Source organism: Meriones unguiculatus, chromosome 1, assembly GCF_030254825.1.
Source record: "Meriones unguiculatus strain TT.TT164.6M chromosome 1, Bangor_MerUng_6.1, whole genome shotgun sequence".
NCBI lineage: Eukaryota > Metazoa > Chordata > Mammalia > Rodentia > Muridae > Meriones > Meriones unguiculatus.
In genome coordinates, this window is record NC_083349.1 from 62,123,272 (window position 1) to 62,147,859 (window position 24,588).

The following is a 24,588-nucleotide window of genomic DNA, read 5'->3' on the forward strand; positions in this document are numbered from 1 at the left end:
TGGGAAAAAGTTAAATGGTATTAAGGGGGTTAAAGAAACATTCCTGATTTTCAACCAGTTTCTTATTGTGGGATGAAGATAAGGTCTAAAATGAGAGTGCGGGGGGGGGGGGGGGGAAGGTCCCTCACTTATCTATTAACTTTCAGCTATTGTCTCATTTGAAAGGAATTTTATTTAGATTAAGACAGAATGGGAGGAGGTTCGAGGTGTCAGCTTAGTCACATCCAAAAGGATGGGGGTCTTAGAGTTAAGAAGTGGGGGTGTCCAAGAAACCACCATCCAGAATGTGGATTCTGAATGAACCAGAATGTGTGGTCTGAACAGAGAAATCACTAGGCACAGAGGTGAGAAAAGCAGTCAAGAAAGGGCCTGTGGGCATTGTTCCCACTGGGGGCCCGAGTGGCCTGTGCAAGTGCCAGGCAGAGAAGGACCATCACAGATTTAGCAAGACAACTGCTCTCCAGAGTGTAGAATGGTTTAGAGTTTAAAGCTAAGCAGAGCTGCTAACACCGAAGAAGTGATTGCCATGACAGGGACCTCAGAGGGCAGCAGAGCGAGGTCTTGATTGCCACCTTGATCCAGGTCTCAGACACAGCAATAAGAAAGGAGAAGTGATCTGAATGACGACAGAGTGCAGAGAGGATGGAGCTGCCTTCTGAAGCACGACAATGGACAGTGTTCAGACCTTGACTCTTATTCATAAGCTAGGACACTATGCTCAAGCCGTTTAACCTCCCCAAGCCTTGCTCTCTTCAGCTGTGGAATGGAGATCAAGGTTGGGTAATCACAAATGCATTCCAGTCTTACTGGGACACATAGAATGCTGCCTGGCATCTTACATGCAGCACAACAGCTGTTACTTCTAAACATGATTATCTTTTGCCCCCAAATAATTTCAGTTGATTTCATATGAGCCAGAGATTTCCATTGTGTATTTTCAACTTTAAAATGATGACATATAGTCATCTAAGCACTTCAGCTGTTTTTTCCTACTGCTTCTGTGGAACACACTAAAAACTATCTGAACATCCCCTTGCCCTGGGTCCTATAGTGCCCTCTATGACCTAGATAATTACTCAAACTCCACCAGCTTCAGCTTCATTGGCCTGTTGGGGTTCTACTTTTAGTAACTGTTTGGGCTAAAGAACTTCTTGGGAAGACCTGGAGTTGGAACAAGAGATTCTCACTCAGATGAGCTCTTTTCTTTAGTAGAAGAGATGCAGAGCGGGCATTGCCAAAGGAAGTTAAACTTCACAGAGACAAGAGCTAATGCTGAACACAGTCTCCTGGCAACCCAACCATGTCCCAGCCTTGGGCTCCTGCTCCTTCTAGGTTTGGTATTTAAACCTTCCCAGGATCCATGGGACTCACAGAAGAAGCCCCCCTGCTGAGGCTTCGACACCTGCGTTTGTTACCTGGTACTAGCGCTGCCTAATGCAGCTGACTGAAATAGTTCAGACAAGAGGACAGACAAACAAGCTGGCAAGATCTCCCGAGCCTGGGAAGGGAGAAGATGGCTAGCCGGTACCTCATCATCTTCCACAGTAAGTGCTCGTTCTGGCTGCTCACAGTCTTCAAACTCTGGTCGCCAGACCTTTTCTCCCAATTCCAAGTCTAAAATAATTTCTTCAATTCGAACATTTCTTTCTTTTATGCGTGCAATTTCAATCTCTTTTTGTTTATAGGCACCAAAAAACTCAGTATTGAAAGACTGTTTGACCTGGTAAATGATATCCTGAAATAGCAATAGGTTACTGAAACACATCATCTCTTGTCTTTTCTTGTAGCATAATCTCATATACATATATGAGATCATTCCAGAAATTATCACTTAGGATGGTCAAACTCTTCCCAGACTAGTGTTTACAGTGAGTCATTTCTAGGTTTAATAAACTACAGTGGTATTTAGTCGGGTTTGGATTAAGGCACCAAGGTTTATACCCTAACTGTCTTCTTCCTAAAATGTGAGCTGTAATTCAATATGCGGGTTTGCTGGTAAGAACTGGTGGGTACTTGAAAGCTCATTGGACAATCATCTCTACCTTTTTGCATGTCCTTAAAAATCTACCATAGAATATTTATAATGCAGTGTACTGGATCAGCACTCTTTTCTTGGAAACTTGATGTAGGAGATGTAGAGAAAGAAGCACTGGTGTTTGGAGATCCTTACAGAGAACAACTCCTGTGTCCATTTGCTTCCTTTATGGAGTTAGGACATTCCCATATAGAAGGGAAAAGCTGAGTTAACCAGCTAGGTCAGCCAATAGCTATGGTGGGATCCAGCAGACTGCTCCAACTCAGCTCAAGGGCTAAAGGTTCAACTCTAAGTGACCACTCTAACTCAAACTCTGGTGTATGGTACAATCAGAGTTCAGTCCATCAATTTCTCTCACTAAAGTAGGCTGGGAATGATTTTAACACCTAACAGCAAAAGGTCCTTTGGCTCCAGTGGCTTCCTTATAGAAATACAGCAGAAGAGGAGGGCCAGAAGCTGATCAAAGGTGACTCAACAGTTCTGTGTGTAAACAAGTAGAAGTGCCACGGGTTGAAGAGGAAAAGGAGGAGGAAAGGATGGAAAGCAAGGGCTGAGCAGCATGGAAAGGGGAACACAAGCTCAAGACAAGGCTGAAGGACTTTTGAGAGCAGAAATAGCTAATGGAAATTCAAACTATTTACTATCTTAGTTGTTGATTACAAAAATATTTAATAGTCTTCTCCATTCCAGGTGTGTTCTGAGCCTGACTTGTTTAGCAGAAATCAAGGAGTGGGGGTTCTAGCCAGTGGGACCTCACAGCTTATGTGAGGCAGACAGATGAGCAATCGCATTGTGACGTTACAGATCCTGAGTGGTGGATGCATGGGTTACCGGGCAGACAGGATGAAAGCATTTCTTTGAGCTAACTAAAGTTCTAATCAGAATGTCTGTTTTGCTAGTTAGGGGGAAAACATTCGCCAGAAGCCTTGGTATCATGAAATCCAGTTTGAATAGGTGGGAGTAACTTGTACACAAGCTCTGTCTATAAGACACAAGTGTAGGCACCTACGTATTTCTCAAGGTTATAGAGACATCGCTTGGTGATTGCTAGGTTTTAATGTGAGCCCTTGGAAGGCACCTTGTGGGGAATATCAGAGATTTTTTTTCAAATAAAGAAGGAAATTCACCCACTTTCAGCATTATAATTTGGTTGATTTTATCCTCTCTGGAATGAAGTTCCAGTTGGCTCGTCAACAGAGAGGTCTCTGCCCCAAAATCATTGCTTAGGCTGCCCAGCAGGTAATTGGGCAGAGTGGCATCTTTTATTGTCTTGTCTTCCTCCTCCTCCTCTTCATCATCCTCTTCATGATGCTTTTTAACTGTGCCGGTTGTAGACGGGACCTCTACAATTTCCTTCCGTAGCTAAGTGTAGGGAAAGATGACGCGGCGGTTATACAATTAGAATTGCATAAAGGGCAACTTTCAGGTGATTTAATTATTTCAACAATCATTTTAAGACGTCAAATTATCTTGCCAACAATTCATCAATGTGATAGATGCTGAAATGGCTGCAGAAGAGATTAAAGTCCAGAAACAGATTCACTGTAAATCAAAAGAATAAAAGTGACCCTTGCTAGTACATAGTATTTATGCTTTTGTGTCAGGGTGATACCAGCCTGTACATATTCTGAGTCTCTCTTGGTACTTGAACATGAAAAAATAGCTCCTCCTCATATTTTATCAGGGAACTTGTTCACATGGGATTGGAGAGTGTGAGTTGATTTAAGTATGCCTCCATATTATGTTTCAGAAAAAGAGGGGGTGCAAAGTTCTGGCCAAGGAAAAGTTGTACCAAAGGGACACTTTTTACTGCTTTGACAGAGGCTGTTGTTTAAAAATTGTATCTGGGATTGCTCTGGGGAAACCATAAATTCCATCAACATAGATTCAGCTTCATTTTTGGTCAATGACCATAAAGCATGGTCTCTGATGTAAGGGAGGACAAAGAACGGGTGTGTGGATAAAGGCCACCTCGGAGCAGGACGCGAACAGCACCCCACCTCACCTTACAAAAGCGCATCTTCACACTTGGAGGCTAATCAACATGTAGAGTATAGATGCCATTTTTAATTATTTCGATATAAGACTATTTGTGAGGCTATAGTATATGAATTAGCCAGAGATGTAAATATGTAAACATTCTATGAAAACTTACTATTAAATTTAGTGTCAGCACAAATCCACATGATGGGGACTGTCCTACTTAGGATTTCTATTGCTGTGAGAAACACCATGACAAAGCACCTTGGGAAGTTAAGGGTTTATTTGGCTTACACTTCCACATCACTGCTCATCATTGAAGGATGTAGGAAGGAACTCAAACAGGACAGAAACCTGGAGGCAGGAGCTGATGCAGAGGCCATGGAGGGGTGCTGCTTACTGGCTTGCTGCTCAAAGCATGCTCAGCCTGCTTTCTTACAGAACTTCAGGCCACTATCCAGGGATAGCACTGTCCACAATGGGCGGAATCAGTCACTAATTAAGAAAATGCCTTACAGCAGATCTTACAAAGATATTTTCTCTACTGAGGTTCCTTTCCTTCTGAATACTCTTGTTTGAATCAAGTTGACATATAACTAGCTGTTATAGGGACCCTTAATAAATTACATTGTATATGTAAACACACACACACACACACACACGTGTTTAAAGTGGTACCTTAAGACACTCTGCCTCAATCTTCTTTTGCTGCAAAACTCTTTCCAACTCCTGCAGCTCTTCTTCTGAGCGCATTTTCATGGGGAAGTTCTCAACCACATAGGGTATATGAAAACACTCGGGTGGAAATCAAGACGAAATAAGTTCATTTTCTGTTATGCTTGTGGGTATCTGGGAGAGCATGGGGGATGTTTCCTCTCATTAAAATTAATCCAAAGGTTATTATGCAATGAGTGAAACTGACACTGGAAACCTTTAAAATAAAGTGATATAAAATGCTATTCTTATGGGCATAACCTTTGTGTAAAACAGCATGCTTTTGTGAAGGGATTCTTTCTGGAGCAATAATCCTCAAGGACAATTTTCCCTGCTTTGTTTTCTCTCAAGATACTTTGGGAATGTCTAGCGACTTTTTCTCTTGCTACTATAGTAGCTGGAGATGTCCCTGTTTGTAGAGGTTGAGGATGCTGTGAAAAGTCCGTTAGTACATAGGACAGACCTGACAACAGAGAATTGTCCGCCTCCACATGGACCACCCTTGCCACCCAGTTGCACAAATGTGCAGTGGCTGTGAACTTTATCATCCAAATGGAGATAGGTAGGGAAAGGCATATTTAAAGGGAGAAAAGGTGCGATTGGTAGCTATTTAAGGACATAAGCAGAAACCTAGATGTTTGGTTGCTCTATGTGTACCCTATGTGAAGAGGTAAGAGAATGGCTGTTGAGGTGAGGATAAGTAGAGGTGTAAATATGGACAGTGTTTGTCTGCCTTTTAATCTGCATGGAACTCGAGTAAGATAGCCTTTTAGGGTGGAAGGCATTGAGAGAAGGGTGCATGGGCATCACAGAGGACAGAGGAAAAGCTGCCAGGAACAACCTGGTCCTTGAACCACACTAGACTGAGCCGTGGGAAGGATGAACTAAAGGAAGGTGAGAACAGCTGGCGGGACTCAGTGGGGGGAGCAGCAAGGCCTGCTTGGAATGTTTTGTCCTGAGTGGATTTTCTTTACTCTTTAAAAAGTTATGTGATGGAAATCCTCATCAGCGGGGATGCTATGCCTGAGGTTGGGGGGGCTATTACCTTTAGAGCCCGGCCCTTCTCAGTCATGGAATTCCAGCACTCTTCCTTGATGAGCTCAGTTAAGTATCTCGTGGCTAAGTTATGCATCTCCACGTCTTTTCTCAGCTTGGAGAAAGGGAAATGTAAAAGTGAAAATATGGCCACTTAAGGAAAAACAAAACAAACAAAAACAAACAACAACAACAACAAGAAAAAACTTGCTATCATCAGCCCACTAACCAGTCAGAGCTGCCTACATAGTGGGGTGTTGCCCTGCACTTTGAGCTGCTGTGCTGTGGCTGGCTTCCAGGCCACACAGTCCTTACTTTGAGGACGCTTCCTAAGGCTTGTGTCAAGGCTTAGGGTTTCTGGAGAGACACGTCCTAGGGTGCAGTAGACAGGATGACTGGTCAGACTGCACACATGTATGTGCACACCCTAGAGGACAACCCCAAGTGTCGTTCCTAGGGTACCCTGCCTTTCGAGACAGGGTCCTTTCACTGTCCTGGAGCTCTCCAAGTAGTCCAGGCTGCTGTTGGTTGAGATGGTCCTGTCTCAGCCTCCCCAGTGCTAGGATTACAAACACAGGCAGCTACACCCAATTTTGTTTCTTTTTCAAGCCTTTCCAGCCCCGAGGCATCCTATTTAACCAAAGAAGACTGAGATTTATACTTTTATGTGATGTAGCAGGGTATGTAATGCTAGTTTCAGTCTTCTCAACATGTATTGAAGGGCCAGTTTGTGGCCTGTGTCTGGAATCTTTACTTAATTCTTCTATTATTTATGTTCACAATAAAAAGAATACCCGCTCATCTGGGAACCAGATTATTTACTTTTTAAGCATGTATAAGCGTATGTGTTGCTCCAGTTGGATTTTTCTGCTGATATCCCTTGATAGATAAGCAATTAAGTGTTCCTAGTTAAGAGTCTGCCCAAAAGCATGGTATGAAAGTGAACCATAACGGTCCTTAGTCCTTAGGGGCCTTTCTAGAAACTTCCTTGCATTTCACTTTATTGGCAGAATTGCTTCCCAACTAGCTAAGAGTAATCTCTCAGAATAATTTTTTCACATTCCTTTTTATTTATTTTGTTTTCTGATCAAATTACTCTGTTTGATATTCATCTCGCTTTATTTTTATTATGATTCATTGGGTCAACGGTGAATACAGTTGTCTGTGGTATACTGGTTGTCAGAGCCCACTGTAGTTCCAGTCTTTTCACTGGCCATCTCTCCTGCTGAGACTCTTCTATCAACTCCTTTAGATTCAGTGCCCAGCATGGTGTTCAGATAGTCATGACTGGGCTTTGTGGCTTTCTCTGTGGAGGAACCCCAGTGGCTGGGGCTGACTATAGGCTGAAGCTTTTTAGCATTGAGATCCCTGACTGGGGTGGGCCACTTCTCCCAGGGACTCATCTTCTCTCCACAAATATACTAACAGCCGGGGCTTACGCTGCCAGCTGTTAGCAATTCTTTTCAGGAGCGCTAACTCCAGGGCTGGTATTTCTTCTAAAGACCAGAGCTTTGGGAAAGTAACAGGAGAAGAACCTTTCATGGCATCAGGTTTTGTTTGTTTGTTTGTTTGTATGTTTTGTTTTGTCTTTCAAGTTGTTCTTAGGGCTCCAGGGAGGTAAGTGCATACCTTCCCAACCTCTTCCTCACTTCGCTCACGAAGGCGGTCCAGTTCCTCAAGATCCAAGCAAAATTCCTGGTGGTCTAATTTTGCAATTGGGTCCACATTTTCATTTTCTTCCATCATACCTGTAATCTGAATGTCAAAACAAGAAAGGATGATGACAGGTAAAGAATTGAACAATAAAATAGGTGTTGTATTTTTCTAAACATACCATGAAATAAAGAATTATTGCCTATTGCAGTTATTAAAGTTTAAGTTTGATACTTAGAAATTCATTTATCTAATAACAAAAGCAGCAATAATTTGTCACTGTGTAGAATGGATTCACCTAGGACACAAGCCTCTGGGCAAACAGGTCAGGTATTGTTTTTGCTTCTGAAAATGGCTGTAGAGAATTATGTTGGTTAAGTTATTTGAGGTGGAGAGATCTGCAGTGAAAGTGGGTGGCACCATTCCCTGGACGTGGGTCTTGAACTGTAGCAAAAGGAAACCTGGGAAACGTAATGACTTATTTATTAACAGATCTAAGCAGATAAAGCTTGTTGAAGTAACACGTGGGCTTCTGAACAAAACAAAAAACAAACAAACAAGACGCAAACCAAACAAACAAAACACCTATCTAGTCCTCAGATTAGTGAGAATTCTTTGGTTGTGAATGTCAGTAGTAGAGGAACTAAGTGTTCATTTTTCCCATCTTCCTGACTGCAGGTGGATGGGCCCAGTGTGTTGTAGACGGTTATTGATATTTACTATTGTTTTAACTTCTGGTAACGCTGCTGTTAATCCTCAGCAGCTGTAAAACCAATCACCACACAGAGCCTGGGTTTTTAGTTAACCTAGAACACAATGCTGGGCAGTATTTACTCCCTCCTAAACCTCCAAGCCCTCAGTTTCCTAACATTTAGATTTCCCACATTAAACTTGCTTTTTGTGAAATCTTAGGTCTGGTTCATGCTCCAAGTCCTCCAAGCTCTCTCCTCCTGCTCTGCTCTCCTCTTGCTCTCCTCTCCTCCAGCTCCTCCTCCTTCTCGCCCCTTCCTGTTCTCTAGCTCCTCCCCTCTTTCCTGTCCTCTGGCTCCTCCCATTGCACAACATTGTATCTAGTTGCTTTATTTGTGTCCTGTTTACACAAGAGTTGAGACAGGATGCTTATAGTGAGTATCACAATGCAATATCCAGATTGAAACCAGAGAGTTGGGGCTGGGGAAATCAGCATTTGAATGAACAAGGGTAAGGCATATACATTTTAAAAGAACATTATACCGACACCAGTGTCTTCAAGTTCCTTCCACCTTGACTCCCCTCAACCAAGTACCTCCAACTGTTATATCATAGCAACAGAAAAGTAACCAAGACTCACAAACAGATCTTAAAATTCAAAGAGCAAAGTAAATGTCCTATATTTTTTTTTTCAAAAATACATACACACACACACACACACACACACACACACATATATATATATATATATAGTATAAAGATACAAAAACATCCATGAGACTATATAATTAAATAGCTTTGTTCTAATGCTGGAGACCAGTGGCTACTCTCAGAATAGGGAATCCAGAAACTGTTGTGCATTTGGAGCAGCACTACAAATTTTGGAGAAGGGGCACAGTGTACTCAAATTAGAAAAGTGTTGTGGGAAATGGACTATTCATTTGAAAAAGTAAGATCCACCTTTTGTACCAGTCACAAAAGTAAACTACCCAGTAATTAGAGAATATTAGACAAGGACATGTGAGACTTGGAAGGCTTTCATTTTTTACCCAGCATCTCACTAAGTTTCCTAGGCTCAAGCGAGGGCCCCTATCCTGCCCCCTCTGCCTCTAGAACAGGCATGCACTTCATACCCAGATTTTGGAAGGCCCTTTAAAATCAGAGACAAATGCAAAAACTATGAAGGAGAATTATTGGCCATGCCATAATTTTTAGAATAGTGCATTTAAAAGGCGTATTTTTAAAAAGTTAAAAAGACAGAAAAGACTTGCTGTTGATTGAATCACATATATATACTTATTACATTTTATTTACTTATTTTGTTGAGGGTATGGGAGGGAAATCTGAATGGGAGGAAGCTATTTGGGCTTGGAGGTTTAGGATGGAGTAATCATTGCCCAGCATTGTGCTCTAGGTTAATTAAATAAATTCTAGTCTCTATGTGGTGATATGGGTATACAGCTGGTTTAGGAATAACCACTGTTTAAATAAAATATAAATCAATGATAAATATTAATAATCAACAACAAGTAAAGTTGTAAAAACAGTCATGTAATCACAACATACCACGTGACCAGGCTTTGGAAATTTACATGGCTGTGGTGGATGCATACTAGAGATGGATTTGTTGTCAGTAGTGTCAGGAGACTGTTTAGAAAGATGGAGGCACACAGACAAGAGAAAAGGTAGAAACGTTAAAAAACAGTTATCCTGGGGGTATGGGAGCCATGGCAAAGGGTGCTTTAAACAAACAAACAAACAAACAAATAAACAAATGTCAGTGTTTAATTGCAGTGTAAGATGGGGGTACCGGGGAAAGTAGAGGGAAAACAAATGTTTTGTTTGACATTAGAATGTGATATAGCTAAGGTTTGCCCCTGTAGGAGTACCCTGGAAACTTCAGGGGTTTATATCCTTACATTGTACGAAACAAAGTAAAATGAAAATGGAATTTTTGATGGAAGGCTGATGCATCTGAGTACATGCGGCCGTGGCACTTACAGTTTTCGCGAGCTCCTTGATTCTTCTTTTGATCTCTTTTCTCTTCTTTGAAAACTGTTTGACCTCATTTTTGATAGCCTGAAATGGAGCAAGTGCCTTACTTAATAAGGTAAGAGGAGATGCCCGGGAGAGATAATGAGAACTTTGAAAAATATACAAGTAGCACTTCTTTAAAACTGAAACAGAATGTGTGTATAGATTATAATATAAAATATACGAGGTGGGGGGCATGGCTCAGCCAGTAAAGGCTTGACACACAATTTGTGAGCACCGGAATTTGGAACCCCAGAAACACACATAAATGCCAGATGAGTGTGGTAGCCCACCTGTAACTGCAGCCTCAGACGGCAGATCCCCAGAGCGGGCTGGCTAACAGCAGCAGCCATATCAATGAGCTCTGAGTCTGAGACACCCTGCTCCAGTGAACCGAGAGGAAGAGCCAGAGAGGCTATTCCTACCATCAACTTTGAGCCCTCACAGACATGTGCACATACACACGAACAACACTCATGTAAAAGCATGAATATGTATGCATGAAAAATGGGAAAAAACCAGACAAAAATGAAATCACATCCCTGTGATACTTTGCTTAAATCTAATGGTATTTGTAAGTGACCACCGAAACAACATCCAAATGTCAATCACACAAGTTAAAAAAAAATAGCGAAAATCAAATAGCAAATAACTGGCAAGGGAAAGCTAACCTAACTTGGGTGAGATGGGATCCAGATATTGCCTGTGGCCGGCTGCTCATCTTTATGAGTTTTTAGCCATGTTAGCCCTTCTGTTCCCGACCTACCCCTTTAAGACAAGCATCCCTCAGAACTCACACACAGAGTCTTAAAGGTCCTCTTCACTTTGGCTTTCCTGATGCTTTTGTTGGACTGCGAGTTAAGTATAGGTTCTGAAAGCTTGTCCAACTTAATCTAAAAGGATGGGCTTGGCTTAGGTGTGTATTTGCTTTTAGAAAAGTCACTTGTGCAATGCAATGTACTGCCAAGGCGTGTCTCATTAAAGTGTCTTAACTTTCCCCCAGGTTTCCACATAAACAGAATGCAGTTTGCACAGCACAGAGAGTTAACTCAAACCCATCTCACCCTTTGTAAGTACTCTGCATGGGCTGGGCATTGTGGAGGCAGAGGCAGGTGGATCTCTGAGTTCAAGGCCAGCCTGATCTACAGAGTGAGTTCCAGGAAAGCCAGGGATACACAGAGAAGCCCTATCTCCTCCACTTCTTCATCCTCATCACCACCATCATCAATAATTAAATAAATACCTCTTCCCTTTTTTTTTGGATCCAGGGAATTTCCTTGTCAGAACTAAGGCCAAAGTCCTCTTGTGATGAGTCCATGCTCAGCTTTTTCTGAGAGCAATTAGAAAGAGGAGAGCAATTAGAAAGAGATGGATAGTTCTTAGGAACTGTCTAATTCCTCTCTTACCTTACTTCACATATTTTCATTAAATCCCTTTGTACTTGTCTCATTTAAAAATAATGCCAGACATGTGACTACCTAGATGAATTCTTTAATCTTTACATCTCTTCCGCCACAGAAATAAAGATGTTTTAAAGACTAATAAAATAATATTAACTGAAACACGTTCACTTCAATATTGCCAAAATCTAACTGCTACTTTGCAAGTGCCAAGAAAATCACTAAGAAAGCAGAAATGATGGAACAGTTCCCCCAGGGGCCAAGTCACCCCTGCCTCTCTCCTGTTCCTGAGGACCATGGGCTTCTGCTCATCAAGGCCTACTCTGTCACCGGTGCCTCTTAGCAGCTTTTTCTTTCTTCCTCCCTGGTTTTTGTTTTTGTTTTTGTTTTGTTTTATTACAGCTCTTAACCCGTTCCCTTCGGTATCATGTTTTCCTCTTCTGCTGGGTCTTGCAGTGGTAGCCAAATGCTCTGGGAACACTATCCCCAGCTGTCTGCTGTGCTCCCCCTTCACTTCCACCCTGCTTCTGAGATCCTCTTTGCAGCAAATGTTGTGGGACAATCCTGGGTATCTCAGCATTATGATTCTGCTGTTGCCTTGCTGGCTCCCTCCTTCCCTCCCTGCTACTTCCCTCTCTCTCTCCTGATCCTGATTCTTTCTGCTTTTCACTAGTCATTCTTTCACCATGACCTTCCCAAGTTTTACAGCTTTAACTTCAACCCAAATTCTTTCAGCTCTCAAAGCGACATCTCTAGAACCAGCCTCTTCCAAGAACTCAAGGTTTGTCTCTCCAGTGGCCTGGGCTTTGTGGAATTGCATCACGGATGCTGGAACAGGCTTTTCAAGCCCAGCATGGGGGAAAACTGATTTCAGATCCTGTCTTTTTCCTCACAGCTGCTAGCTCTTTGACAGCCCATCCTATTCCTACTTGGGGGTACCATCTTCTACACAGCTGTTGGCAGGAGCCTACTAGCCATCCTTGAGTCTTTTCTCTCCACCTCCTTGTGTTCATCCCTTGGTGGGTTCTACTAGTCTAATTTCTGAGACTGACCTGGACTCTGCTGGTCCTTTCCATAGCATCACTGTTCTCTAGGGATCTCCTTGCTCCCACTCTGTCTCCCCTAGGAAACACACCTTCCTCAAAGGAGCAAGTGCTCATTTCAAAACGGGAGATGAAAGTCCAGTTTTATTAGTCCTCTGCCTCAGTAGATTCTCATTGTGTGCAACAAAAAACCCCTGACTTCTCGTCAGTTTTATGAAGCTTGTCATTCCAGGGCTTCTTTCCTACGTGAAGGACCCTTTGTCCTTGCTCACTTCTACTGCACAGGTCTTCTGCTTTCCACACACATCATATTCCAAGCTGGATGGCCCTCTGTCCTCGCTTATCTTGCTCCTCCACTTTGCAAGGGGGCACTGTCTTTTAAGTCTGATGCTGGCTTATGTAGAGGCTGGTCCAGCGAACACTGTCGTGTTGGCCATTCTAAACACATGACCACAAGGACCAGCGCTTGTTCACTGCTCAGCTATTGTCTGCTCATGTCTCCATCTCTCTGTACCCCACCAGCCCCATCAGAACGAAACACTGGGGAAGCAAAGTAACTTCCCTTCACTCATGGGGGTGTCTATCCTAGACTAACACGGTGTAGACACTCAACAATTATTTGCTGAACCCCTTCCAACGCTGTTGTAATGGTCTTTCTTTTGTGGTGATCCCACATATAAAAATGTAATGGGCAGGGGCAGGCCAGTCTCTGAGTTTGAGGCCAGCCTACCGCATAAGCAAGTTCCAGGCCGGCCACGGCTGTAATGAGACTTTGTCTTAAAAACAAAATGAAACAAACAAAAGCATTTCAAAACTGGTGGCGAAAGTGTAAAAAACCACAAGCAAAGCTCCATTGCTTTAGAATGGCCATTCTGTGTCAAGGTCCAATGACATGAATATAGTTTGAGAGTAGACAAGTATTTCAGTAGCTTCCTTCATCTAGCAATATGATGTTTTTATATGTGAGTTCATGACAATAAAGTGATTTTATTTAATTTTAAAAGTATTTATTGAACAAGCAAGTAAGTATTGTGTTCTAGCCTGCTAATTCCTAAATCATGAAAATAGTATAATCAGTCACCAATATTGGCAATAAAGCTTTTTGAGCAAGCCCGTATCTTATACTATCATTTAAGTGAAAATTGAGATATAACTGAAATATCAATTATTTTAATACTGGGTTTTCTATCAGATGTAGCTTATATTCCAGTTGAGAAATCCCTCGACCTCTGGGTAAGGAGAAACGGCAATACATATGTGCTTAAAGAAAACCATAAACTGAAAACTTCCGTATTATTTATAAAGAAGGGAGAAAGCAAGCTAGCTACAGCGGGTTCAGGTGAGTCCTCTTCTTGTTGCTCATCCTGGGAAACTATGGATCCACGGAAAATTTCGGGCGCGATCAAGTATCTATTCTCCTTTTCCAGCTTGCTGCTCAGGTTGCCCATTAGTTTCTGGTAGTGTTCAAGGACATCATTTGCCAAGTTTCCTCCAAGCCGCCTAATATTAGTGAGAGAGAGTCAAAGAAAGACACAGAGAGAAAGAAAGCGAGAGGAAAAAAAACCCACATAACCATAAAATCACTTTAAAATAATCACATTTGCAATCTTATTTCCAGACAACTTTACAGAGAAACACGGGGAAGTTCTCCTTGGTGCCCTTAGGTCACTGGGCCTCCATCTCTCAGAAGAGACCCCTTTCATAGACTTTTAAGGACTCAGGCTTCCGACTTTTCCTTAGGCTGTCCTGTACCCTCACCCAGCATGCCCTTCGGCCCCCACTGCTCTAACAACTCCCAGAATGCACCAGGCTTCGCGTCACTCATTATCTCCTTATTGGATCTAGCCCTCACAGCCCACCCCAAAAGGTTATTTCTATGCCACATGACCGGAGCAGCTCAAACTTTATGCTTTGGAAAACACATTCCTGGGCTTATCCGCTCTGGTTTTTTTTTTTCCGCCAACGGAACACAACCTATAGTCACCGAAAAGGCGGCCTTCAGTTGGAGCGCCTCCATTAAACTGGCCTGAGCACGTCTCTGGGGCATCATCTTCATCGCTGATGTAAAGGGCTCAGGGTACAGTGAGTGATGCCATCCCTTGGTAGGTGGATCTGCGCTGTACACATGAGCCAGGGGAGGCAAGCCAGACAACACTGTTGCCTCAAGTTTCTGCCTTGGCTTCCCTCAATGATGGGCTACAAACCCTAAGCCGAAATAAACCTTCTCTACCCTAAGTTTCTTCTGGTCATGGCATTTAACAGGGCAACAGAAAAGCAAACCAGGACAGGTGCTGACACTCTGAGGCCGGTAGAGGGAATGGCAACCAGGCATGCATTTTTAGCAAGTTCAACGAAGCTGCACATCTCCAACCTTGAGCGACACGGCTGCAGGTAAGTTAAGAGCAGTGGTTCTGAGCCTTCCTAATGCTGCGGCCCTTTAATACAGTTCCATGTTGTGGAATTATTTTGTTGCTACTTCTAGCTGTAACTTTGCTACTGTTGTGACTCATAATGTAAATACCGGATACCTAGGATATCTGGCGTACAATCTCCAAAGGGGTCACGCCCCACAGGTTGAGGGCTGCTGACTCAGAAGTTCACTGTACGCCCACAGTCACGAGGCTCCTAAGTCCTGAACCAATGTTCCAAACACAACTTTGTTTAGTGTGGGAGTTCAAGTGGTTACTGACAGCTGCAAGTGTCGTTTCTTTTCTAAACAGGGCTCTTGCACTTGTTTGCTATTGCCTGGGACATGGTCTGTTCCTTCACTGCAAAGGGCATGGTGGAACTTATTTATTAAGATGCAAGTTTTCCATTTTACTCATAGCTTTCATGTATGAAGCGGATATGATGCCATTTTTAAATGAGTCCTTGAAATAAGCGGGTCCCCCAACTGTTATGATACAAAAATCTCCATGGCATTGGACATTTTCACCATGGTACCAAGGAAAGCTGTGTCACTGTTGCCAGAGGGAACTGCACATCGGTAAATGATGTCCATCATAGGCTCCATAAGATGGCATTTAAAATCCAAGGTGTCTTTTGTGTGTCCCATTGTTGACACAGGATGAGCCAGTTCCCAAAGACAGTGATGATTCTCTCTGAAGCACCCTTCCAATTACAGCCGACCAACCCAGAGGCCATCCCCCAGCCACCTGGGTGGGTGGGTGGAGGTGACTTAGAAGACACTCTCACACCCAAGGCCATTGTTTCTTGGCTACTAAGAGCCTCAGGATCAAGTTTCAGACAACAAGTAGCCAAATGCCCCAGAAACAGATGATGTAACCCATCCCATACGCTCACTCTATCCGAGATGCTTCCTCTGGAAATGAGCATTCTTGCTATGTTTCTTCCTTAGCATCCTTATCCATCATGGTGCTTCCCACGTGGTTCCACCCTCTCAGATCTCTGTGTAGAGCAGCCTATTTCTTGAGATACTGGCCGTGTGAATTTAGAACAGCATACCACATAGCACTGCTACTGCGCCCTGTACGTACTTCCATTTGAGGTAGACAAGGGTGCCATCGTCTTTCCCGTTCACCAGGATGTGTTGTCCGTCCATTGACATTGTTACGTACTGAATCCCGTGCGCCTGGTGAGAATGACTCCTACTTCGAGCAAACGGTTCCTCAAGAATTTTAGGAAAAGAACGGAGAAATTAATTATAAATGTAATGCTCCAGCGTGTTTTCTTTTCTCCTCACATGGTCACAGGTGCTTTTGCTTGTGGGTAATTTGTTTTGTGCTTCTGATGACATTTTAGTTGGTCCAAAGGTAGCTGCAGATAATACACAGCACTTAAAACCTCTATTCAGACCAATATTGATTTGTTTTCCCATTACTTCATGTAGTGTGGAAGGAGAGGGATCGGAACCAATGGCTTAAGTGAGCAACCAGACACTCTAACAGTGTACTTGCTGAGGAGTTAGGGGAGGGACCTTAGCTGAGCAAAACTGGGCTGCGTTCATGAATCATGGAGGATCTGTTTTGTGTGAAATGGTTGAGTGTGATGGGAAAAGGTGACAAGAAACACCCAGAAGGAAGGTAACAAGTCCTGGGCTGTGTTAATAAATCTATTAAGGAACCCAAACAAACATCGCTGATGTGTGCTGCACCCAGCAACAGTTTAAGCTCTTTTAGTAAAAACCTGCAGCTGTTACCCTGGCACCCAAGCCTTTCCACGCACTTTTTTGAATAGACAGTACATTCAAGTAGTAAAAAACAAAAACTAACCAACCAACCAACCAAACAAACAAACAAACAAAAACTAGCAGAGGGCCTGGCATGAACTCTCCCCTGACTTCATGCCCAGAAGTTCCCTCGAAAGCTGTGACTATACTACCATCAAGGACCTTTCAGAAAATTATACAAATATAAAATTTTCACACAAATTATAAATTAATATATACACATATATTATATACCTTGCTTTTCTACTAAACAACATTTCTTGGAAATTTTTCCATATTGTCACACAAGGCTCTCCTATTCTATGTCATGGCTGCCGATAGTTCATGTTTTACTTATGTATTGATTTTGTATCATAGTTCACGTAGTTCATTTATTTACCTAGTCTTAGGATTTCTTTCTCTCTTTCTTTCTTTCTCTCTCTCTCTCTCTCTTTTCCTTCCTTCCTTCCTTCCTTCCTTCCTTCCTTCCTTCCTTCCTTCCTTTCTTCTTTGTCATTTTTCCATGAATAACTTCAGCTGTGAGGTGCTTTGCCTTGCCGTGTTGGGCAGCTATCAGCTGTACCAAGCGGCAGGCAGTGCAGCAGGTTTGCAAATCATTTTCTTAAAAACAATCTCTACACCTGGAGACACGACTCGGGCTGTAAAGTACTTGCAGTACAGGCGTCACAATCCCCAGAACCCACGTGGAGATCAGAGGAAGCAGTGCAAGCATACATATTCCAGCATACGCCTACAAACACTTCTCTGGAAATTTCTGGCTTCGGCAGCAACAAAGGGAAGAGTGCACTGTGACTTTACACCCTTGCTACGGTGTGTGTGGGCCTGCACCCCAAAGTGAACATTGACACTCGCACATTTCACACACCAAGAAGAGAGAAACCCAGTCCCTACGAGACTCACAGTTCTTCTCTTGAACGGTACTGAGTTTGTCCAAATTTTCTTCTAAACGAGAAGAAAAAGAATTGCCATGTGCCCAACCAGAGGCATAGGTGGCTGTGGACATGCGGGAGTGTTATCACATGGGTGTGTGACATTTATAGTGGGTGGAGAAGAAGGGTGGAACACTGGGTAAGAATCACTGAGCAAATTAAATCACACAGATAGACTGTATAACCCAGTCTCAAACCTAGAAAGGCATGTCCCACCTTCTAGGGAAGAGCAACCATTCTGTTTCTCAGAGATCCGCTGGCTGTGGAAATCGGATGCTGCTGCTGGCTGACTCAGACAAGGGTGTTCTCTGCCCCTTGTGCTTTCTCATCATCTGTGAAGGGCTGAGGAGGACAGCAGCAGCAAGTCCAGGCCCTGCAGGCCAGGGTAGCATTGTTGCTAAGCACATCATTTTCAGAGCAGTTTTTCCCCCCATGAGCCTCAACGGGGCAGGAGGGCAGTTTCCCTGTCTTCACCCCAGAGCAGAGACGTTCAGTGCCCCTTAGTGAGTTTCCAAGGAACAGGCTGCTCTGCAACGCCCGCCCAGTGCTGTGTGTGCCGGTCTCACTGTCCTGCCTGGGGTTTCCTCCTTTAGAGTGGTAGACTGGCAATTATGCCAGAAATCCTTAACATTCTCAGTGAATTAAAAAGAAAAAGAAAAAAAAAATGAGTCAGTTTGCTTAAGGAAGTTCTGATTCCTTTTCTAACGGTTTTGTTTCTACCTGAAATCCATGCACATTGGCCACATTTTAAAAATGATTCCTATTTAATGATGAGCATGTGTGGGCATTTGCGCAGGAGTGCAGGGGCTGGTGGAGGCCGTGGCACGGGATACCCCTGAGTCAGAGTTACAGACAGTTGTGGCCCATGCAGGTGCACAGAGCCATCTCTCTGGCTAATTAAAAAAAAGATTCATTTATTTCTATTTCTGTGCAAGGGTGTTTTGTCTGCATGTACGTATGTGCAGCACATGTGTGCCTGGTGCCCATGGAAGCCAGAAGAGGGTGCTGGGTCCCTTGGAAGTACTTGGAAGTTACCATGTGGATGTTGGAAACCAAATGTGCGTCCTCTGGAAGAGCAGCAAATGCCCATAACCACTAGGCAATCTCTCTGAGACTCCCCGAGTCCTCCCTTTCCCTGCTCAGGTTTTCTATTTTTAAATTTACCAGATTGACGATATCTCGGACAAAGAGATATCCACATTTAGCTATTGTCAGAAGCCACAATCCATGTGAAGACATAAAGATCGTTCCGGACCCATACTGCTTGCTCTGTACTTTTTGGTATGGCTTAAGTATATAAATTCCAACATGATCCTGCCAATCAAAGCAAAGAATGCATTATGGAGAGGACCAGGCCAACAATCTATCTATCTTTCTGTCTGTCTGTCTATCTATTTATCTTGGTGCTGGGGTCACACCCAGGCTCCTAGCACCTCAGTTCTTCCACTAAGTATCCAAGCCTACAGTGATAGTGTTTTTCCTCATCATTTTCAAATACCATCATGTACAAATCAAAAGAGAAATTGTCAGTGTTCTCACTATGTGTCTCATGCATCCTCTGCTCCAAGCCTCCGACATGACCTTTCTTTTGTCTGAATGCCCTTCTCAGCTCCATGTCCTCCCAGTCCTGTTCCACTCCCCCCCGCACTCCTTCCTCACGGCGCACACATTAATTCCCAGCTCCAAAGTTGACCCAGCCTTCGAAGCCTAGTGTAAGTCTTGCTTCTACAACACTTTCTCAAATCTCCCATTACCGTGAACCATCTCTTCTTTTTCTTAATTTCTATACCTTAACACCAGCCACACAAAGAGAAGGGATATGAAGACAGCCATTAGTGGGAAGTTGGGTGGCCAAAGGCAGCAAGTAAGACAGTGGGCTGGTGTTGCAGCAGGAGGTGCCACAGAATGGCAGACATTTGAAGGGTGAGAAGAAACACGGCAGAAATAGAGTCTAATGACTTTGGTGCAATTTTACTAAGGGCCCAGGTGAAAAGTTTCACTGAAAATTATCTACCTTTCAGCCACTGGCATCTATAGAACAGACCGGATGCCAGATATTCTTTTAAGGCATTAAACAAATACTAAGTCACCTGCCCGTTTATCTGATGAGAATGACGTATGTGGCATGAAGGTGAGGCCACTCAATTGTGTTCATGGTGGATTATCAAGTAGCACTTCTGATTGAAGCCATGTCGTTACCATAGTGAAGCCATTTGCTGACTAAATTAACCTGCTGAGGCAGCCGAGAGGATCTCGTCTAAGTGACATGGCCAGTTTTGCTCACTGGAGCCCGCGTACCTTTTCAGGCAGTATGTAGCTGCAGATGTACGGCGCATGGCTGCAGTAGCCGTAGATTTTGTCTCTTTCGAAACCCAGCACAGCAGAAGAGAGAGGGTGTTCCACCTCATACAGGAACTTCTGGATGAATGCATCATTCAGCTTTCCCCTTTCATCAGAAAAATTACTAGAAGCTGTGAGATTAGGAAAAGAGGAGAGCTCACCTGTACCTTCCAGGCTACCCCGAAAGTCATTATGAACAGTTATGAAATGAAAAATAGTAAACATTTGATTAGTATGACTAAGGCTATTTGGTGACTTAAAAACATGTTAAAACAATTTGTCTCAACCTAAGATACTTAATGCTGATAGTAAGCTATGCTTCACAGACCTTCTTTTCATAAAATAGCTTTAAGAGTAACATTTAAATAAACAGAACAATACCAAGATTCTTTTTTTCCTTGATTTTTTTTTTTTTTAAATAAAGGTGTTACTGGCCTCAAGCTTGCAACAATCCTCCTGCCTCAGCCTTCCAAGTACTGAGATTACAGATGTGGTCCTTCCTCCCTCCCTGCCCCCTCCCCTCCTCTTCTTACTCTCTCTCCTCATTTTTATTTGAGAGAGGGTCTCACTATATACTCTGGTTGGTCTTGAATTTGCACATAGACCAGGCTGTCCTTGAATTCACACAGATATGCTTTCCCTGCCTCCATCAGGCTTCAAGCAAAGGCTTGTGCTACCACGCCTGGCTTCTTTGTCTTCTTTTAAGATTCATTTTAAAACATAAAAGAACTTTGAGGGTTTTCTTTCTTATTTTCTGTAATTATATATCTGCAAAATTTCAAGCTGGATAAATTTGTCATCAGAGAAAAAAAAAAGTATCTGTTTTCTCCTGCCTTTAAATCTGGTGAAGTTTTATAAATACACTATAAAGTATCTGAATTTAATTGTGCATATTTAAAACTACAGGACAAGAACCATTACAAAACGACACATCAGCTTGACATGGGAGTTGATCTTGTTTCTTTTCTCTTATTGAAAAAAAAATCAAACATTCCTGAGTCCCAAGGCATGGAGGAATGTCCACCTTTCACCCAGCTCAGCGGTCACACAGTATTAGTTTGTACAGATGCACAGAGAGCAGACACTTTACTGCTTTGCCAGAAGAATACCAGACCAAAAGAAAGCAGAAAACAAGGACAGCAACGTGTGGAGCCGGGAAGAAGGGGTGGGCTGCCCATTTGCATCACCTTGTGATAACCAGATAGGCACGGTGAAGTATTCCAGCCTGCTTCTCCCTGCTTCCAGAAGCGGGGACAGCACCAGCACGTCCACTATGTCTGTCCCCGGCAGAGACACCGTGGAGATCTGCAGAATGTCTTTGCTTGCCTCTGAAAGAGAATGGGGACTGACTCTATTAAGGAATCTTATGTCATTCTAGTTAAGACATGACATAGTACTTTTCCCCAACTCTCAGCATGATCTTTTGTTAATATTTCATATTTTACACACACACACACACACACACACAGATAGGGTTTTTAGACTTCTGAATTGCACTTTCCAGCCAGATGGGCTTAATCATGCTTGTGTCCCACAGAGGTGCCTTCTGGAGGCTGCCATTTTTGTCCCTCTCATCTGTACACCCTGTGTGCCCATGCCCTGGATCTCATTCCCTGAGATCAGTCTCTCAGGGAACACCTGCTGACTGACCAGCACACAGGACTCCTGAGCTTGCCCTGCTCACCCTTATCGGGACTCAATCTTGTCTTCCTTGAGCTATTTCTGGCAGGGATGATGCAGGCCCCTTACTACTTAGAACATTCTTGGTTTTCTTCACTGCTTCACACACACTGCCTGTAGTTTCAGTGAGAGGTGAGGATTTCTACTGGATTCCCAGCTTTTCCTCTCCCGCCTACAGGCCAACCCCACGAGTTAAAACTAGAACATTCAAGCAGAATGTGTACCCTCCCTGTGGTCAGCCTTAGGCTCTACCATACCTACTGGGAGCCAAATAACTTACAGATTTAGATTGCTTTTCGGCCCCAGGGAGCAGTTAGGTATTTCTGTTCTGTCTTCTCGGGCCATCAGCGTCCACAATGTCAAGATTGAAACTCTGCCATAAACCATGACTGCCTGTTCCTGTTTCTAAACGTATCCCAAGTGAGAGCTCATGGACGTCACACCTCACCAGCCCTGCCTGCACTGCCACAGCTCTTCCACTGTGTCCTACGTCAGACCTAAGACGTCTTGAGTTGAGGCACTAACGTGCCCCATCCCACACCTGTGAAAAGCTTCTGACCATTTCTGCTCTTGAAACACTCTCTCTTCCCACCCTTGGCCTCCCCTTGGCTGGGACCTTCACCCTCACTATTTCTGCTCAGTTGGAAGATTTACACAGCACTACATTATCTCCGCCTTTTCACCCCCCACAGGCCTACATTCAACATTTTGTACTTAGTAGGTACTTAGTACTCTTTTCATAAATGAATGAATGGATTTATACATAATTATAATGAGGAAAACACATATTTGCTACTAAAGGTATGGAGAAAAATTAATTATTAATCTGGGGTCAGAGGTAAAACATTTTAAAGCATTTCGGTCATAATCCACTCATTCCTCGCCTTGTAATACAAAATGTTCAGACATTTCAGTAGTTGATATAAGATTTTTTTTTAGCATCAGTTACATGCTAGACAACTCTAATGCTCCAAATTTCTTGAAATGTAATGTGGAAATTTAGCTTCTCTTGAAAATTTTCTTTTTCAGGAAAATAGGACGAACATAATTGTTTTGCTATAATTCAATTTCCCAACTTTAAATTGTTTGGAATAAAGCGACCTAAACTTTAAACAGGCAAGTCTTCTGTATCGTACCAGTGAATCCAAAAATCTGAAATCCTTTTGAGGGTCTGGCATCGATGACAAAGACGTTTCCTTCTGCTGTACCGACGAACAGAAAAATTCCTCGCTGGTCATAACTAGAGGAGAAGAAATCCAATGTCTGGATTATGCTTGTTTCACCAGCTTGGAGGTGAGCGAGCTTGCTGAACGCATGACCGACCACAGGAGCACACTCGAAACCAGCCACTCTCACAGTGCATGGCATTTATCTATGAACCCACTTATGTCGTGGTGCTGGCATGGAACTGAGTGTCCTGTGCATGCAAAGTAAGCCTTCTATTACCAGGCTACGTCCCCAGCCCTATGGTTTGTGATTTTAAACATTCTCTGACCTTATAAACACCCACATGTACAGGTTGATGTAGGCATTCCCCTCTGAGCCAACGCTGTCCCAAATTTAACTTACAAACACAGAGCCAAGAAGCCTCCGGGGGGTGAGGATGTAGCTCAGTGATAGAGGGCTTACTTAGCCCTCGTGAGGCCCCCAGGTCAGTCCTAAGCACTGAAACAAAACGGAATGAAAACCAACAGCCAGCCAACCAAAAACTCTGAGGAGATAGACAAGTGTTCCATCATAAATGGGTAAAAGACATTGGCAGAGATTAGTTAGTGATGGGTGTGGCATTTCAGTACCTTACAGCTGCCACATGGAAGAAGGGGAGGAACTTTGGAAAACATTTCTATACATTTCTAACATTTCTCAAGAGAGAAAAGAATGGACAGTATGAATTAGAGAAAACGAAAAAGGTCTGGGAAAGAGGTGGCCTCCACAAAAAGACATGGTACAGAAGAGCAGGGGACAGAGAGGAAAGTCACCCCTGCTTCTCCACTGTGTCGGAGGTCACAGAGATCAGCAGGGACAGTTTAGACATCGTGAATAAGTTGGCTTCATCTCAGAGGTACAAGGTATGTTCAACATATGCAAAACAACATACAAACAGTTAAGAATAGGAATCACATAATCATCTCAATGGACACAGAGAGGCTTTGACAAAGATCAACGTCCCTTCATAATGAAAGTACTAAAAATCCAAGGAATTCAAGGAACATTTCTGTATATATCAAAGACTATATATGACAAACCCAGAGTCCAAATTCTAAAAGTGGGGGGAACACTGAAAGCACTCTCACTAAAGTGTGGAAAGCAAAAAAGGATGGAACCCCCCTGCACTCTACGTAATAAATACAATGCCAAGAGTCTTAGAGATTGAAATAAAAGGGATATAAACAGGGAATGAGGAAATCAAACTATCCTCATCTGCAAGTCACATGACCCTACTGGCTCCACCAGAAAACTCTTTGATTAGGTAATACTTTTAGCTAAATAGCAATATAAAATCTAAACACAAAATCTAGTAGCTTTTATGGATACCGATAAAAATATGCTAAAAGAGAAATTTTGAAAAAATATCTCATTCATAACAGATTAAAAAAATACCTAAGAATAAATCCAACCAAGGAGGTAAAAGACCCCTGCAGTGAAAACGTTACATACTGAAGAAGGAAGCAGAAGACACTAGGAAATGGAAAGACCTTTCGTGTTCATGGATTGGCAGTGCTGTGACAGTGTTTTTATTACCAAAAATGATCTTTCAGATATGACATAATCCTCATCAAAATTTCTATGCTTTTCTCCACAGAACTAGAAAAAAAAATCCTAAAATTCATATAAAAACACAAAAGATTCCTGAATACAAATAGCC

General features: G+C 43.0%; 1 protein-coding gene across 1 annotated transcript in view; it reads right to left on the reverse strand.

Annotated features, from left to right (window-relative positions):
- Positions 1 to 24,588, reverse strand: part of Cfap43 (cilia and flagella associated protein 43) — a 77,077-nt gene that overhangs the window by 19,409 nt on the left and 33,080 nt on the right. The window contains exons 12-24 of the mRNA XM_060390893.1: positions 22,859 to 22,962; positions 21,230 to 21,370; positions 20,001 to 20,173; positions 18,867 to 19,016; positions 16,082 to 16,212; positions 13,913 to 14,084; positions 11,385 to 11,471; positions 10,109 to 10,186; positions 7,394 to 7,519; positions 5,775 to 5,879; positions 4,694 to 4,810; positions 3,167 to 3,397; positions 1,529 to 1,735 (exon numbers count right to left, since the gene is read on the reverse strand). Coding sequence (XP_060246876.1) covers positions 1,529 to 1,735; positions 3,167 to 3,397; positions 4,694 to 4,810; positions 5,775 to 5,879; positions 7,394 to 7,519; positions 10,109 to 10,186; positions 11,385 to 11,471; positions 13,913 to 14,084; positions 16,082 to 16,212; positions 18,867 to 19,016; positions 20,001 to 20,173; positions 21,230 to 21,370; positions 22,859 to 22,962 — 1,822 coding nt within the window. The remainder of the gene's footprint in view (positions 1 to 1,528; positions 1,736 to 3,166; positions 3,398 to 4,693; positions 4,811 to 5,774; positions 5,880 to 7,393; positions 7,520 to 10,108; positions 10,187 to 11,384; positions 11,472 to 13,912; positions 14,085 to 16,081; positions 16,213 to 18,866; positions 19,017 to 20,000; positions 20,174 to 21,229; positions 21,371 to 22,858; positions 22,963 to 24,588) is intronic.